At 40.4% G+C, this 18,671-nt stretch overlaps 2 protein-coding genes across 3 annotated transcripts in view; one reads left to right on the top strand and one right to left on the bottom strand.

Moving 5' to 3' along the window:
• Window positions 1-17: 17 nt before the first annotated feature.
• Window positions 18-6,894, bottom strand: LOC133642789 (decapping and exoribonuclease protein-like). The gene is made up of 7 exons (XM_062037175.1): window positions 6,672-6,894; window positions 6,299-6,598; window positions 3,050-3,276; window positions 2,314-2,533; window positions 583-718; window positions 415-509; window positions 18-352 (listed from the first exon to the last, which is right to left on the bottom strand). Exons 2-7 carry the CDS (start codon window positions 6,592-6,594, stop codon window positions 244-246), a joined length of 1,083 nt encoding a protein of 360 aa, XP_061893159.1. The 5' UTR covers window positions 6,595-6,598; window positions 6,672-6,894; the 3' UTR covers window positions 18-243.
• Window positions 6,895-12,789: 5,895 nt separating this feature from the next.
• The window catches only part of gys1 (glycogen synthase 1 (muscle)), a 64,777-nt gene continuing 58,895 nt past the window's right edge, over window positions 12,790-18,671 (top strand). For both annotated transcript variants that reach the window (XR_009824557.1, XM_062036931.1), the window contains exon 1: window positions 12,790-13,013. The gene's annotated coding sequence lies outside the window, so the exon portion shown is untranslated. The remainder of the gene's footprint in view (window positions 13,014-18,671) is intronic.

Here is an 18,671-nt window from a genome sequence, read left to right as displayed (position 1 = left end):
CTCGGGCAGACAGAAATAAGACAACTATAGAATTTGTCAGAGATTTTTAATTGTTCCAACTGGTATACAGGATGAAAACTTTGCAGAGAGCGATGGTAATCAACACCTAGATGTACCACACATGAATCCATTGAACATGCTAAGAGACTGGTATGGATGAGTAAAATGTGATTATAGTGCCTTGTTTAGATTAGTTGTAGTTATTTCATGCTAAGCGTAAATTAGTACTGACGGTGTGCATTTTTAATCCATTTCATTCACGTACCAGTCTGGCAGGAAAGAATAAGAGGAGTTCCTGTGAACAGAGTAGGTCACATCGGAGCGCTCTTTCCTGGAGAACAGATATACCACACTGCAATAGAGAGAATACCTGTTAACAGGCTAAAGTTTTCTTTTTTAAACACAAGGTCTCACCAGGGATCGTCTTCGGTCGCCACCATCTTGACAAAAGACAGGAATTTGCTGCAGAAGTTCATGCAGACGTTTGGCTTCCAGAAGTTTACCTCACGCTGCTCAAAAGATACAAATAAAGTTACTTTGTGTTTATCATTGCAATGACATACAACAACAACCACAGTGTACCTCAGCAATGTCAGGAATATCGCTGACTTCAAAAGTCTTCACAGACTCAACAATGCCGTCGTCATTACGGAAGCCTGCGACGATGCGAGGGACTCCGAGAAGGTAAGACTGTGCCCACCACTGGTTGAGCTTGTACCTGAGAAGAAAGAAAATGAGTCAGAGAACAAAGCGAAATAAGATCTACTAGGCTGCATCCACATTTTTGGTTTGGTACTCTGGTATGGACCAAAAATGTTAAAAGATTGGTTTTGGTGCAAATAACTTATCGCTGGTATTTTTTATCATTGGACCAAATGATTATTTTTTGGCTGGGAGATGGCGCCGCTGTAGTGGCTCACGGCTCTTGTCTTTCCCCCCTTTGTGTTTGTGGTGTTTCCCTCTTGTTTTTTCTGTTTCTCTTGGATCGGCCCTCTCCAGGACTGTGCAACAAGGGGTTACACTTTTGTGGCTTCTGCCCTGCTTTTTGGTGCTTTTTTTGGGAACTTTAGGATGCGCCTCAGGGGAAGCTGTGGCTTTGTTTGCGCCAGAGACAGGCTGCTGGCGCTCTGCCACGCTGGAGTCCTCGTGTAGAAACCGGAATAGATGCGCAGGAGGAGACAGGGCTGCGGCGCTAGTAGTGTTGGGATAGACGAGCTTCACAGAACCCTGGCTGAGTGGGCATGTACCGGACACTTCTGTCTCTTTGGATGGATTCTCGCTAATCCATGTGGACTGGACATTGGCCAAGACCTTGTGGTGGGCAGCCTAGGGCGGAGTCGGCTCTCTTGGTTGCTTTGTTGATGTGACGATCTGTCACATCACATCTTATGTTTCCTAAGATTGTGTTTATTTCCTGTGTAGCGCTCTTATTTCTTGTTCCTTTTCCTGCATGACTCTTTCCCCTGACCTGCCGCTGTACTTATTGTGGCCAGCCTGGCCACACCGGGTAGTGGTTGTCAATCAGCCGGCTTCTATAAGTGCCTGCACGGCCCTTTCGTCAGGGCTCAAGGATTGTTTCTGTTACTGTTAGCTGCACGCTGTGTGCATGACTGTTCATTGAACATAATGATATACTTGTCTTACCTGCACGTCATCCTCCTGTCTCCTGCTTCTTGGGGTCACGACTACCGCAGCCATGCGAGTACGTGACAGAATCTTCTAGACAGAAAGTGACCTTGCGAAAACGCTTGTCGGCGACATGGATCTGAGGTTTTGAACCGCACATGTCTTGGAGGACATGAAGGCCAGGTTTGTGCGGTTCCAACCCACGGCAAGCTCGCTCCTTCTCCCTCCGCCGTCACCTCCCGCGCTGCGCCCAGCACGGCCACCGCCTTCCGCTCTTCCAGTGGGACTTCCAACGCCGCTTCCTGCCTAGTCTCAAGTGGGTCTGCCAACACAACCATCTGCCTCGTCTCAAGTGAGTCTACCGACGACGCCACGTCCAGCCCGGCGTCTTCCTGCTAGTCCAGTGATGGCTCCTCTGGAGCCCACCGCGCTGTCCTATTGGGACTCTGCACGGGCTGGAAAATTGCAACATTACCTAAAGGCAGTCCGCTGCGAGTATGCCCGTTTGCCCCTCAAGTGTTTGAGCCACTACAGAGTCTGCAACCAGATGTAACGCCACGTGGAACAAAGGTATGGAAATATGGTACCATTTGACTTTACGCGAATCGTTGCCTTTACTACCAACGCAATTCAGTCAGTCCCTTTTAAAAGTACCAAATTCGGTACCCATTCCTAAGCATTGCCAACCTGTGGAATTTGTCACGCTGTTTGTCAGTGTGGATATTTCCTGTTGTCTTCAGCTCAATGTAGCAGGCTGGAGGATCCGGGGCATTAGGATCTTTATCTCGGCAATCCACTTCACCGGAGAACATGAGACTGTGATCTGCGAGACGGGTTTGGACCACGATGTAGAAGGCCTCGTTAGAGTTGACCACGCCACTCGAATCCGGTAAACCGTCAATGGTATCTTCAGGGACAAATAGTATATCAATTGGGACAGAACAAAACCAGAGTACAAAACAATCAAATAGACCACTATGCACTCCAGCCACAACCACCCAGCTTTTTAAGAGCCAATCCTTGTCCGGAAATTATGGATCTGACTTGCCGACTTCTCTTACCCGCATTTTTTTAACATGTGATGCCAGATGTACAGCAGTGGCAATTGCTAAAGACTGCAAGGGAAGTTTAGCTTACCCTAAAATATAAAAAAGTGTGGTCAAATATATTCTTTTGTGTTTGCATTTTATTGAATAAATGTGCTAGGATGTGTCTAACTTTTGTTTAGAATCAGCTAGATTTACTTTACAAAAGATAACTGTGGGATATTTTTCTTGTTGCCCCACTTGTGTTTGATTCTATGAAATGTTTGGATATATTTAGTGTTTAGAGCAGGCGCAAGAAGAAGAAAAAACAAGACAGAGGGAAATTGTGGGGACACCAAGTCAAAAAGTGTAGGGACCCCTGAAATAGACCCTCCTACCTGAACACATGTGCTGCTCAAACTTGTACCCCCAGTACATGTTCTCTTCATGACTCTCACTGCGATGGGCTTTACTTTGGCGAGCATCTTCTGTTTCTACTTCATTGATGTAAAGCGTTCCTCTGAACTTGGTGACGGCCAGCGACCAGCTTGACATTTTTTGATATGGTGTTTTCAACAAGTGTGTCAAGCGGCCACGGGATGTCACAAAGTCAAAATCCAAAGCTCTGAGGATAGAGAAAAAGGTAAAATGCATTAAATGTATCATGTAACCCACAGGTGTCCAAACCTTTTCCCCTTAGGGCCGCACACTAAATAGAATCAATCAATCAGGCCATTTTGATATTTTACATTTTAAAACCAATATAATATATCATTTTTTTTAAACCTTTAGGGCTCCCCTCAAGTTTGCTCCCAGGGACCGGCAAGGGTCTCACTCAGAAAAATAAACAAGTCATACAGTCGCTCTCATAAGTTTACATACCCTGAGAGAATTTATGATTTCTTGGCCATTCTTCAGAGAATATGAATGATAACATAAAAACCTTTCTTCCACTCATGCGTAATGGTTGTGTGAAGCTATTTATTGGCAAACAACTGTTTACTCTTTTTGAATCAAAATGACAAAAGAAAGTACCCAAATGACCCTGATCAAAAGCTTACATTCCCCAGTGACTTTGATCTGATAACATGCACAAAAGTTGACACAAACGGGTTTGAATGGCTAATCAAGGTTCCAATCCTCACCTGTGACATGTTTGTTTGTAATTAATGTGTGTGTATAAAAGCTCAGTGAGTTTCTGGGCTTCTGACAGACCATTGCATCTTTCATCGTGGGCTCTGTACCGAGGATGTCGTTGTGGCTTGTGCAGCCCTTTGAGACACTTGTGATTTAGGGCTATATAAATAAACATTGATTGATTGATCATCCAGTGCTGCACACATGTTTCTGGATTCTGAGTCATGGGGAAGGTAAAAGAATTGTCAAAGGATCTGCGAGAAAAGGTAATTGAACTGCATAAAACAGGAAAGGGGTATAAAAAGATATCCAAGGAATTGAGAATGCCAATCAGCAGTGTTCAAACGCTGATAAAGAAGTGGAAAATGAGGGATTCAGGTAGACCAGCAAAGATTTCAGCCACAACTGCCAGGAAAATTGTTCGAGATGCAAAGAAAAATCCACAAATAACTTCAGCTGAAATACAGGACTCGCTGAAAAATTGTGGGGTGGCTGTTTCAAGATGCACAATAAGGAGGCACTTGAAGAAAAATGGGCTATATATTGGGCCAATAAATATAGAATCATCAATTCTCCCAGGGTATGTAAACTTATGAGCACAACTGTACATGAATATTTTCTATTATTCAACGCTTAAATCTCTCTAGATCAACTTCAGTTCCATCTGTCCATAGAAAGGTAGATTTTTAATTTTTTAAATGTTGTATGCCCTTTTTGTCAACTTGTTTGATAGCATCAACACAAAATTTGCAATATTTCACCCAACCCACCAAAACATGTCCAAGTGAAATAATTGATGTGGAAAATAAGTCATAACTTTAAATGCGTAAGTCTCTAGATCATGGGTGTCAAACTCTGGCCCGTGGGCCAAAATTGGCCCGCCGTGTAATTTTACTTGGCCCTCGAGGCGATATCAAATTAACACTAGAGCTGGCCTGCCGATTATAAACAGCGGCGGTGCCGCGGTAAAACCGCATTCACCGCTAATTCTCATACTTGCCAACCCTCCCGGGAGACTCCCAAGTTTCAGTGCCCCTCCCGAAAATCGTCACGTCCGCTTTTCATGCAGTCCAACGAGTGCTGGCCCAGTCACATAATATGTTCGGCTTCTGCACGCACACACAAGTGAATGCAACGTACACTTGATCAACAGCGATACAGGTTACACTGAGGGTGGCCGTATAAACAACTTTAACACAGTTAGAAATATATGCCACACTGTGAACCCACACCAAACAAGAATGACAAACACATTACGGGAGAACATCCGCACCGTAACACAACATAAACACAACACTGTTAGAAATATACGCCACACTGTGAACCCACACCAAACAAGAATGACAAACACATTTCGGGAGAACATCCGCACCGTAACACAACATAAACACAACAGAACAAATACCCAGAATCCTTTACAGCACTAACTTTTCCGGGACGCTACTGTGTGTGTGTGTGTGTGTGTGTGTGTGTGTGTGTGTGTTTGGTGGTAGCGGGGGGTGAATTTTGCAGCGGACGTAACGGAAGCTCGTAGAGGACGTTAAAGGCAGTGCCTTTAAGGCACGCCCCAAGACTGTGGTCCGGGTGGACTACGAGATATAATGACTGATGAACACCTTTGTTCGATAATGAAGGTTGCCTCAGCTCAAAGGCTGAGCCCCGACATTAATGAACTAGCATCCAAGAAAAGATTAGATCAGTGTGTTGCAAACTGAGCAGTTTAAAGTCCTGAATGGTTGCATTATTAATTGTTATTTTATTTTCAAATGTATTAGCCTGTGGAAAAAGTTAATGTTGATATCTACCTCAGAAGGCTGCAAATAGAAAAGATGCATTCAATTTTTATTTAAATTGTATTTGATATGCCATTGATATTTTTTAATTATTATTATTATTATTATTTGAAACTCGATTTTGCATGTCACTATAAATAAATATAAGCCTTGCTTGTTCAATATTCAATGCAAAACTTGTTTGGGTCCCTATTAAAAGGTTAATTTGTTCAACCTTGGCCCGCGGCTTTGTTCACTTTTACATTTTGGCCCACTCTGTATTTGAGTTTGACACCCCTGCTCTAGATCAACTTCAGATCTAGCCATCGATTGTTTTTATTTGACGTGGGGTTTTTTTTTTTATTTGTTTAATTTTATGACCTTTTTGTCCAAGGAAACTTTGTTTTTTATATGGCAAACACAAAATATACAATATTTTCCCCCACAAAATATTTCAAAGTGGAAGTTTTGATGTTGAGTATTTTGAGCCTTGAATAGGTCCATAGTTCCTAACATTGATTCATAAGTTGTTTTTTTGCGAAAGGACAGTTTTAAATTAAACACACACACTGCATGGCAGATTTGTGTTATTAGAGTCAACATTTCTTGTTACATTTACCTATATGCTTTTTTTTAGTTGGGCGGAGAAAACATTAGGTGCGGGTCCCAAATGGCCCCCCTGCCACACTTTGGACACCCCTGATCTAGCGAAAATATTGGTCAGTGTAGTATTCTTACGATGAAGACGACGATGACAACGCCTTCTGTTTGAGGTTTGACTTGTTAGCTAAGATCCAACTTAGGATGTGGTCCAGACTTTTCTCCAAACTGTCATCTCTCTTCACGTAGCGGTCCTTGTAGCCGTCCCTCAGATCAAATTGCGGGGCTGGGTGAGGTTCCACATAGTATCTCATCTGATTCTTGTCATGGACGACTTTCCGCTCTGTGTCGAGGGAAAATGAACCCACCTCAACTCGTTTTTCGAATGGAGGGGCTGCATTTACATAATTCTTGCAGTGGGTACTCAAAGACATTGTTCTAAAAAAGGAGACGAGGAGAGAAGTTAAAACAATTGAGGTAAAAGTAGCAGAAAAAGCCCTCAAAAACTCACCTAAGCCGGCTGAAGTGTCAAGCTGCTGATCCTGCTGTGAAGTCCTCCAGCTATGTTGCCTTGCACTGGTTTTGTTCCTGGGTAAGTGTAGCTTTCACTTTCGTTTCTCAGACACTGACTGAGTTTCTCTTCCCCGCCCCAAGACGTATTGTTATGCAGGTTTTTATTTTGAATGTGTCCTGACTCCTGTCCAGCCACCTAGGCAAATCATATAGTTGACGTAGAAAGCCATATTTGCTGTACAGCTTTGCTTTTGCAAAAGAGAACTCTGGGGTATTTCTGTTGTTGCACAGCTGGACCGGAGTAGGAGGAGATAGAAAGAAGGAAAAACAAAAAGAAGGGGTGGCGGGGGAGAGGGGCTTTGAGGAAGTGTTATTTATCTCCGAAGAACAACTTGCAACGTTGCTTCTTGTTGACTCTCTTTTATTATTGTCCTGCAGCTCACACGCCAGCATTTACTCTTACTGTCAGGTTTAAGCACCAAACTATCTATTAAACAGAACAAGAAGCAAGGAATCAGGCAGAGACAGTGTTCAATTTTGCTCATGAGGAGAACGCATGGAGCTGCACACTCAGTTACAGTCTCACAATACGCTCTGAGCAACAGCCCACGCGCTCCTCTATTTTTGGGGGGCGGCGTGGCGAAGTTGGTAGAGTGGCCGTGCCAGCAATCTGAGGGTTACTGGTTCAATCCCCACCTTCTACCATCCTAGTCACGTCCGTTGTGTCCTGGAGCAAGACACTTCACCCTTGCTCCTGATGGGCCTGGTTAGCGCCGTGCATGGCAGCTCCAGCCATCAGTGTGTGAATGTGTGTGTGTGTGAATGGGTGAATGTGGAAATAGTGTTAAAGCGCTTTGAGTTCCTTAAAAAAAGGTAGAAAAGCGCTATACAAGTACGACCCATTTACCATTTTATTCAGTTTGGGAGTTCCCTAGTTACATCACTGAGGCTGCTTCTAAAGGGAGGGGTCACACATTATGCGAGCAGCTCAGCCCGCACAATACATGATTTTTCAGAACGGAATGTGCTGGGGGCGTTGTGATTGCGCCCTGTCTCTGCTGTGTCTCCCCGCTGTTGATATGACTTCTCTTCCTCCCACAAACCAGATGCACAAATGAATGTGACCTACACACTCCCCTGAACAACCAGCAGAGGGCACTGCAGCCAGAGCGGTCTGGGTCACACAGCATTATATGCAATATATGCAAAATGCCCGTCTTTACAGAGAGAACACACAACGGGCCTGAGCTAGCTAACGTTAGCGTTGTATTAGCTAATGCTAATTTATCCAGTTAATCTGAAAGACAGTGCTAGCTGCTTATTTTATTGTATCAATGCCGTTTAATGACTTTGTCCCGATGTAGATACTGATCTCTTATCAGGCTGCTTATCTTGTGTGTAGTGCTGCCACTTGCTGGCCTCTTGTGTGTAGTGCTGCCACCTGCTGGCCTCTTGGGTGTAGTGTTTCCACCTGCTGGCCTCTTGGGTGTAGTGCTGCCACCTGCTGGCCTCTTGGGTGTAGTGCTGCCACCTGCTGGCCTCTTGTGTGTAGTGCTGCCACCTGCTGGCCTCTTGGGTGTAGTGTTTCCACCTGCTGGCCTCTTGTGTGTAGTGCAAAAAGCCAGTGTTAAAAAAACAATTTAAAAAAAATACAAAAATGAGGGGTATTTTACTTGAACTAAGCAAAATTATTTGCCAATAGAACAAGAAAATTTGGCTTGTCAAGACTTATAAAATTATCTAACCTCAATGAACCCAGAAATAGCTTAAAGGCCTACTGAAAGCCACTACTAGCGACCACGCAGTCTGATAGTTTATATATCAATGATGAAATCTTAACATTGCAACACATGCCAATACGGCCGGGTTAACTTATAAAGTGACGTTTTAAATTTCCCGCTAAACTTCCGGTTGAAAACTCCTTTGGAGGGTGACGTATGCGCGTGACGTAGCCAGTGAAACAGAGGTATGGCTCCCCCGTTGAAGCCAATACGAAATAGCTCTGTTTTCATATCATTATTCCACGTGATTCTGGACATCTGTGTTGGGGAATCTGTTGCAATTTGTTCATTGCATTATGGAGAAAGAAGCTGAGCAAGCAAAGAAGAAAGTTGTCGGTGCGAAGCGGAGTATTTTGCGAGGGAAGTCAGCAACACAACACAGTCGGTGTTTCATGGTTTACATTCCCGAAAGATGCAGTCAAGATCGAAGAACTCTGACAACAGAGACTCTTACCAGGAGGACTTTGATTTGGATGCACAGACGCAGACGCGATACCGTGAGTACGCAGCTGCGCTTCCAAACATTTGATCACTTGCCCGTACGTGCGTGTCACGTACGTAACTTTGGTTAAATATATAAGCTTTATGAACCTTGGGTTAGCTGAACGGTTCTTTGGGCTGAGTGATTGTGTGTGTTGTGCAGGTGTTTGAATTGTATTGGCGGGTTATATGGACGGGATCCCGTCCATATAACCCGCTCGAGCTATAACTAGCTCGAGCTAGGAGCTAGCATAACAAGCACCTAGGTGTTTTTATGCGGGATAAATTTGTGGCATATTAAATATATCTTGACATAATGATATGCACTAGGCATTACATTTCTTGAATCCAGCAAACTTAAACTAAAAACTACTTAATGGAAAGCCACCCGGGAAAGGGTGGAGTGCCACCTCCGGGTTGCGGAGGAGACCCTGCCCCACGTGGAGGAGTTCAAGTACCTGGGATTCTTGTTCACGAGTGAGGGAAGAGTGGATGGTGAGATCGACAGGCGGATCGGTGCGGCGTCTTCAGTAATGCGGACGCTGTATTGATCCGTTGTGGTGAAGAAGGAGCTGAACCGGAAGGCAAAGCTCTCAATTTACCGGTCGATCTACGTTCCCATCCTCACCTATGGTCATGAGCTTTGGGTTATGACCGAATGGACAAGATCACGGGTACAAGCGGCCCAAATGAGTTTCCTCCATCGGATGGCGGGTCTCTCCCTTAGGGGGATAAGCTCTGCCATCCGGGAGGAGCTCAAAGTAAAGCCGCTGCTCCTCCACATGGAGAGGAGCCAGATGAGGTGGTTCGCGCATCTGGTCAGGATGCCACCTGAACGCCTCGCTAGGGAGGTGTTTAGGCTACGTCCGACCGGTAGGAGGCCACGGGGAAGACCCAGGACACGTTGGGTTGACTATGTCTCCCGGCTGGCCTGGGAACGCCTCGGGATCCCCCGGGAGGAGCTGGACCAAGTGGCTGGGGAGAGGGAAGTCTGGGCTTCTCTGCTTAGGCTGCTGCCCCCGCGACCCGACCTCGGATAAGCAGAAGAAGATGGCTGGATGGATGGTTTTTTGATTTTTTTGGATGGTTTGACACAAAGGTAGTCCTATATTCTCTGGCATGGCTGTATTCGATCCAAGGCCTGCCCAATGTTCAACACAAGTAAATGCACACACACACACACACGTACACACACACACACACACACACTTGATGATGAAGAATCAGAATGACGCAGGACAATATAAGCTGTTGCTTCTTCCTGCTCCTTTTCGGACACATGTTTTTCTTTTGGATTTTCTATTTTTGTTTTGTAAATGGAGATGTTGTGTTGGAGATGCTTTTTTTACTTGCCTTGTGCAGGTGGATATTATTTTTGGTTTATTGTGTTGAAGTAAATTGTTGACAATAAAATTGCATCTTATAATATATTTAGTTTTATCAATAGTATATTTTATGATTTAATTAAAAAAATATTTTAATCATGAGATTATAAAATCCAAAATTAAATACTTTTAAATGTAATTTAATTTAAAAATAACATTACCGTATCTATTTAATTTAAATTAGAAAATTACTGATGTGTTTAAGTCATTTTTAACGATTTATTCACAGTATTCAATTTTTTCCTATTTGACCCAATAATAAAATCATGCAGTCATGAAATAATAGAAGCTGTAATCAATTAAATTATTAATCAAATATTAAAATACTTAAATTATTCAATTTAATTGTAAATTAGAATAATGACACATTTACTAAAACATTATGTATTTAATTTCAACTATAATTAATAACGTATTTAAGTATTTTTTTTTAATATTTTTTTACAGTTTTCAATTTTGTTCTATTTGACCCAATAAATAATGGAGCAATAAAATCATGAATAGAATCCATAATTAGTTCAAATAAAATAAAGTCAAATAATTAAATGTGATTAAACGTAAAAAAATATGCATTTAATAACACATTAAATACTTAATTTCACATACAATTAATAAAGTTGCTAAGTAATTTTTAAAGATTTATTTACAGCAATTAGTTTTGTTCCTTTTTACCTTCCATAGATTTCGGGTTCATTATGGGTTTTTTTTTTCGTTTTTGTTTTTTGAATTTTATAAACTTTTATTTATAAATTGCAACATTTACAAACAATTATATATAACAAAGTGCAAAGCCATAGGCTCACACAAGTTCAGTAAATTATTAAAATTTGGAACACAGCGTCATCGTTTTCACAGCTTTTTGGTTGTTAGAGGTAGAGAGTGTTTTAACGTAGGGTTCTAATTCTTTTTTTAAAGGCACAAAAAACAGGTCGGGTATTGAGAAACTTAAAATTCATTGACTTGTCATTTTTTTAATTTAGTTCATTTTATTATTTTATTTTTTCTTCATATACCTTTATTTATAAAGTTCAACATTTACAAACATAAACATATTTTAATATTCCAGGAATGTAGGCTCATACAACTTATTTGTTTGTCTTGTCTTTATTGCACAAGGTGCGATACAACCACACAACAAACACCAATGTACTCTTTTCCCGGCAATATTTTATTTTATTTATTTGTTTCATTTTTATTTTTATTTTATTCTACTTTTTAAAATTTTATAAACCTTTATTTATAAATTGCAACATTTACAAACAATTGAGAAATAATAATAATAATCAATATAAGTACAAAAACTGTACAAAAACAGTACAAAACAGCCCCAGGGGTTGTAAACTCAATAAAGTAACTAAAATAGAATGCTATATATATATATATAGTTTTTATTTGAATTTTATTCTATTTTTTGGAATTTTATAAACCTTTATTTATAAATTGCAACATTTACAAACAATTGAGAAATAATAATAATAATCAAAATAAGTACAAAAACTGTACAAAAACAGTACAAAACAGCCCCAGGGGTTGTAAACTCAATAAAGTAACTAAAATAGAATGCTATATGTATATATATAGTTTTTATTTTAATTTTATTCTATTTTTTGGAATTTTATAAACCTTTATTTATAAATTGCAACATTTACAAACAATTGAGAAATAATAATAATCAAAATAAGTACAAAAAGGGGGGTTGTAAACGCAATAAAGTAACTTAAATAGAATGCAATATATATATATTTATATATAGTTTATATTTGTATTTTATTCTATTTTTTTGAATTTTATAAAACTTTATTTATAAATTGCAACATTTACAAACAATTGAGAAATAATAATAATCAAAATAAGTACAAAAACTGTACAAAACAGCACCAGGGGGTTGTAAACTCAATAAAGTAACTCAAATAGAATGCAATATATATAGTTTTTATTTTTATTTTATTCTATTTTTTTTTTAATTTTATAAACCTTTATTTATAAATTGCAACATTTACAAACAATTGAGAAATAATAATAATCAAAATAAGTACAAAAACTGTACAAAAACAGCACCAGGGGGTTGTAAACTATATATATATATATATATATATATATATATATATATATATATATATATATATATATATATATATATAACAAAGTGCAAAGCCATAGGCTCACACAAGTTCAGTAAATAATTAAAATTTGGAACACAGCATCATCGTTTTCACAGCTTTTTGTTTGTTAGAGGTAGAGCGTAGAGTTCTAATTCTTTTTTAAAGGCACTGGGTGCATTATTTATGTTTCTTCTTCTTCTTCCGCCCCTTGGTGACGTCACATAAACCACGTCCCTTTAACTGCCGAGCGGCCAATTGCGTCTCAGCTCAGGGTGCCGCCCGCTTCCGGTCACGCTGCCTATAGAGGCGGGCCCAAAGGCAGGCCTCAGCCAATAGGAGTGAAGCGCACGACCGACACACAGTTTAGGAGGCGGTGCGTTCAGGGACCCAACCTCCCCTTTGCTGTATCGCAGGCCACGCTCGGTGCTGTCCCTCACGCCTGAGCGAACATGGCCCGAACCAATGCCAGTGGCAACATTTAACCCCCAAACTAGCGCCCACTTCTCTCCCCGCTCGACACTCTCCCCCCCCCCAGGATTGACCGCGACAGCTGGCAATGTGTGGCCTGACCACTTGAAGTGCAAGCCGAAGGGTGAGTCCACATCTGCCTTCTTATTTTGCTAATTAACCACGACGGAATCCTTCCTCTCGCATGTGTGTGTGTGTAAGTGTGTGTGTGTGTGTAAGTGTGTGTGTGTGAGTCCTTTCCACCGTGTACGTGACTGGCGTCGCGTACCGCAAAGCAGGCGTCCTAAAGGCGCATACATGCGACGACCGGCGTTGCGTTCAGGGGTTTTCGTGCAAGTGCAAGTCCTTGTTGTGTATGCCAGTGTTCTTCAACCACTGTGCCGCGGCACACTAGTGCGGTGTTTTTTCAACCTTTTTTTTTGAGCCAAGGCACTTTTTTTTAATGAAGAAAATACGGAGGCACACACCACCAGCAGGAAATGTTAAAGAATGAAACTCCACCAGGTTGTCGTGCCTTATTTAGAGTCTGTTGTTGTTTTCCTGTGTGTAGCGCTTTACTTCCTGTCTTGCGCTGTTATTTTGGTGACCCTTCCTGTTTTGTTGTTTGTTTTCCTGTAGCAGGTTCACGCCTTCCTTTGAGTGCTATTGCTTGACCTGCTTTGTGTTAGCAATCGAGACTATTTAAGTTGTGCGTACACTATCCTTTTTTGTGTGGACATTGTTGATTAAAGTAAATTAAAGTAGCAATGATTGTCACACACACACTAGGTGTGGTGAAATGCGTCCTTTGCATTTGACCCATCACCCTTGTTCACCCCCTGGGAGGTGAGGGGAGCAGTGGGCAGCAGCGATAGCCGCACCTGGGAATAATTTTTGGTGATTTAACCCCCAATTCCAACCCTTGATGCTGAGTGCCAAGCAGGGAGGTAATGGCTCCCATTTTTATAGTCTTTGGTATGACTCGGCCAGGGTTTGAACTCACAACCTACCCATCTCAGGGCGGACACTCTAACCACTAGGCCACTAAGTAGGTCATTGTCATGTCATGTACGGATGTACTTTGTGGACGCCATCTCTGCTCCACATGCCGTGTAAGTCTTTGCTGTCGTCCAGCATTCTGTTTTTTGTTTACCTTGTCGCGAGTTCAGTTTTGCTTTCGTTTTGCATAGCCTTCCCTAAGCTTTAGTGCCTTTTCCTTTCCCTTTTGTTCATTTTTGGTTTAATCATTGCATACCATTTTACCTGCACGCCGTCTCCCGCCGTGCTCTGCATATTGGGATCACGACAAACCATCCTCGACGCGTTCCGACATCTACAAAGCAATGAACTACCTGTTGCCACCTACTGACATGGAGTAATACATGGTTAACCTGCCGAGCTCTACACAGCACAGAGACTTGACAACGGCACATTATTTGCAGGTTATAATTATTTGCAAAAAAATATTTTTTGGACCAAGTAGGTGAAGTTTCAAAATTTCCCACGGCACACCAGACAATATCTCTGTGCCGTGGCACAGTGGTTGAAAAACACTGCACTAGTGCACCGTGAGATATTGTCTGGTGTGCCGTGGGAGATGATGTAATTTCCCCTAATTGGGTTAAAAATATTTTTTGAAAAGCAGTAATTAGAATCCGCAAATGTGCCAAGTGTCGGTGCTGTCTAGAGCTCAGCAGAGTAACCGTGTAATACTCTTCCATATCAGTAGGTGGCAGCAGGTAGCTAATTGCTTTGTAGATGTTGGGAACATGTTTTGTCGTGATAACAATATGCAGACAACAGCGGGAGGCAGAGTGCAGGTACAAAGGTGTCTAAGGCTTAAACCAAAAATAAACAAAAGGCAAGTGCCGCTAAGAAAAGGCATTGAAGCTTAGGGAAGAAGCATCCAAATTTACACTCCTGCGCGCGCTCTGAGGTCCGAGAGCCAGCTCCAGCTCGTGGTGCCCAGGACGAGACTTAAAACCAGGGGAGACAGGGCCTTCTCTGTGGTCGGCCCTAAACTCTGGAACACTCTGCCCCTCCATGTTCAAACTGCTTCCACAGTGGAGTGTTTTAAGTCTCGTCTTAAGACCCACTTTTATTCTTTGGCTTTTAACACTACGTGAGTTGTGTGGTCTTCTGTCCTCTGTTGTCCTGTGTGGTTAGGGTTATACATTTTGATGTCTATTTTACTGTTTTAATTGGTTTTACCCTTTAAAATCGTTTTTAATCATATTTATTTTTTATATTGTCTCTGTATTGGTTTTCTATTCATTTATTCTTTGTTTTTATTCAGTCATTGGTGTAGCATAATATTGTTTTTAATATCGTTTTTAATATTGTTTTTAATATTGTTTTTAACATGGCTGTGCAGCACTTTGGAAACGTTCTTGTTGTGTGAATGTGCTATATAAATAAAGTGGATTGGATTGGATTGGATTGGAAGGCTATGCAGAACCAAACTAAATCTGAACAAGCTGCAAAGTAAACAAAAAAAGAATGCTGGACGACAGCAAAGACTTACGGCGTGTGGAGCAGCAGACGGCGTCCACAAAGTACATTCGTACATGACATGACAATTAACAACAAAATAGGAGCGCAAGACAAGAAGTAAAACACTACACACAGGAAAACAGCAAAAAAGTCCAAATAAGTCAGGGTGTGATGTGACAGGTGGTGACAGTACACCTACTTTGAGACAAGAGCTATATTGATGCATGCTTGGTTATGCTTTAAAGTCATATCCAACAATTGCGACAACTTTTTTTTGTCAATATCGGCTGCTGAGTTTCATTTTTTAATGTTTTCTGCTGGTGGTCTGCCTCTGGATTTTTTTCAACGAAAAAAATGTGCCTAGGCTCAGAAAAGGTTGAAAAACACTGGTGTATGCAAGACCTGCCGGCCTGCACGCAATTTCACTTTTTCTTCGACGTAAACCATAAATATCCACACAAAATGTAAAAAGGAGTTCAAATACATACAATATGTAAGAATGTATTTTGTAAACAAATATAAAATGTCATCCTTTCCCAATATAACTGTTAATAAGGAAACTAGAAGAGGCAATTCCTCAAGGAATTGCATGTGAATGCTCCAATGCTGAAGTTGAACTGAAATGCTGACAGAATGTAGTATTGATTGATTGATTGATTGATTGATTGATTGAAACTTTTATTAGTAGATTGCACAGTACATATTCCGTACAATTGACCACTAAATGGTAACACCCCAATAAGTTTTTCAACTCGTTTAAGTCGGGGTCCACGTTAATCAATTCATGGTAATGTATAAATGTAAGAATATTTTGAATGTTGGAATGGTTTGAATGTTGAAGAGTTTGAATTTCCAGGAAAACCGGAATTTGGTTTGGAATGTGAGAAAGTATTCCGTTAAGTGGAATGTGTCGACGTTGGAATGGTTTGAAAAGGTCGAGAAATGTGGGAATTGTGCAACTTGGAAAAATGTCCCATTCATTTCAATGGGAACTTCCTGGAAATTTGGGAATTTTGGGAAAAGCGGGATTTTTTGAAAATGATTAGAACCATGAATGTCCTAAATGAGCTGAATTGGTTGGTGTTAGAATTGTTTAAATCGGGCAATAAATGTTGAAGTAGTAAATGGTATTAGGGAACTTCAGGAAAATCGGGAATTTTTTTAACTTGGAAAAAGGGAAGTTTGAATTTCCAGAATGGGTTGAAGAATGTGGGAATTGTGGAAGTTTGAATAATGGCCAATTAATTTTGAATGGGGAAAATGCAAAAAAAAAAAAAAAAGGAATTATGGGAAATCGGGGAATCGGGGAATTAAAAAAAAATCGTTGTACTGTTATTAGTAGATTGCACAGTACAGTACATATTCCGTACAATTGACCACTAAATGGTAACACCCCAATAGGTTTTTCAACTTGTTTAAGTTGGGGTCCACGTTAATCAATTCATGGTAACGTATGAATGTAAGAATAGTTTGAATGTTGGAATGGTTTGAATGTTGAAGAGTTTGAATTTCCAGGAAAACCGGAATTTGGTTTGGAATTTGAGAAAGTATTCGGTTGAGTGGAATGTGTCGATGTTGGAATGGTTTGAAAAGGTTGAGAAATGTGGGAATTGTGCAAGTTGGAAAAATGTCCCATTCATTTCAATGGGAACTTCCTGGAAATTTGGGAATTTTGGGAAAAGCGGGATTTTTTGAAAATGATTAGAACCATGAATGTCCTAAATGAGCTGAATTGGTTGGTGTTAGAATTGTTTAAACCGGGCAAGAAATTTTGAAGTAGTAAATGGTATTAGGGAACTTCAGGAAAATCTGGAATTTTTTTAACTTGGAAAAAGGGAAGTTTGAATTTCCAGCATGGGTTGAAGAATGTGGGAATTGTGGAAGTTTGAATAATGGCCAATTCATTTTGAATGGGGAAAATGCAAAAAAAAAAAAAAAAGGAATTATGGGAAATCGGGGAATTTAAAAAAAATCGTTGTACTGTTATTAGTAGATTGCACAGTAAAATACATATTCCGTACAATTGACCACTAAATGGTAACACCCCAATAGGTTTTTCAACTTGTTTAAGTTGGGGTCCATGTTAATCAATTCATGGTAACGTATAAATGTAAGAATAGTTTGAATGTTGGAATGTTGGAATGGTTTGAATGTTGAAGAGTTTGAATTTCCAGGAAAACCGGAATTTGGTTTGGAATTTGAGAAAGTGTTCGTTTGAATGTCCAGGTTGAGTGGAATGTGTCGATGTTGGAATGGTTTGAACAGGTTGAAAAATGTGGGAATTGTGCAAGTTGGAAAAATGTCCCTTTCATTTCAATGGGAATTTCCTGGAATTTTGGGAAAAGCGGGATTTTTTTGAAAATAATTAGGACCATGAATGTCCTAAATGAGCTGAATTGGTTGGTTTTAGAATTGTTTAAATCGGGCAAGAAATGTTGAAGTAGTAAATGGTATTAGGGGTTTTCGGTAAAATCGGGAATTTTTTTTTACTTGGAAAAAGGGTAGTTTGAATTCCCAGAATGGTGTAAGAATGTCTTAAAGGTGGAATGGTTTAAATGGGTTGAAAAATGTGGGAATTGTGCAACTTGGAAAAATGTCCCATTCATTTCACTGGGAACTTCCTGGAATTTTGGGAAAAGCGGGATTTTTTGAAAATGATTAGGACCATGAATGTCCTAAATGAGCTGAATTGGTTGGTGTTAGAATTGTTTAAATTGGGCAAGAAATTTTGAAGTAGTAAATGGTATTAGGGAACTTCAGGAAAATCGGGAATTTTTTTAACTTGGAAAAAGGGAAGTTTGAATTTCCAGAATGGGTTGAAGAATGTGGGAATTGTGGAAGTTTGAATAATGGCCAATTCATTTTGAATGGGGAAAATGCAAAAAAAAAAAAAAAAAGGAATTATGGGAAATCAGGGAATTTAAAAAAAAATTGTTGTACTGTTATTAATAGATTGCACAGTACAGTACATATTCCGTACAATTGACCACTAAATGGTAACACCCCAATAAGTTTTTCAACTTGTTTAAGTCGGGGTCCACGTTAATCAATTCATGGTAATGTATAAATGTAAGAATAGTTTGAATGTTGGAATGGTTTGAATGTTGAAGAGTTTGAATTTCCAGGAAAACCGGAATTTGGTTTGGAATTTGAGTAAGTATTCGGTTGAGTGGAATGTGTCGATGTTGGAAAGGTTTGAAAAGGTTGAGAAATGTGGGAATTGTGCAACTTGGAAAAATGTCCCATTCATTTCAATGGGAACTTCCTGGAAATTTGGGAATTTTGGGAAAAGCTGGATTTTTTGAAAATG

The sequence above is a fragment of the Entelurus aequoreus genome, linkage group LG25, assembly GCF_033978785.1.
Source record: "Entelurus aequoreus isolate RoL-2023_Sb linkage group LG25, RoL_Eaeq_v1.1, whole genome shotgun sequence".
NCBI lineage: Eukaryota > Metazoa > Chordata > Actinopteri > Syngnathiformes > Syngnathidae > Entelurus > Entelurus aequoreus.
Note: the sequence above shows the minus strand (reverse complement) of the source record. Positions and strands in the feature narration are given on the sequence as shown.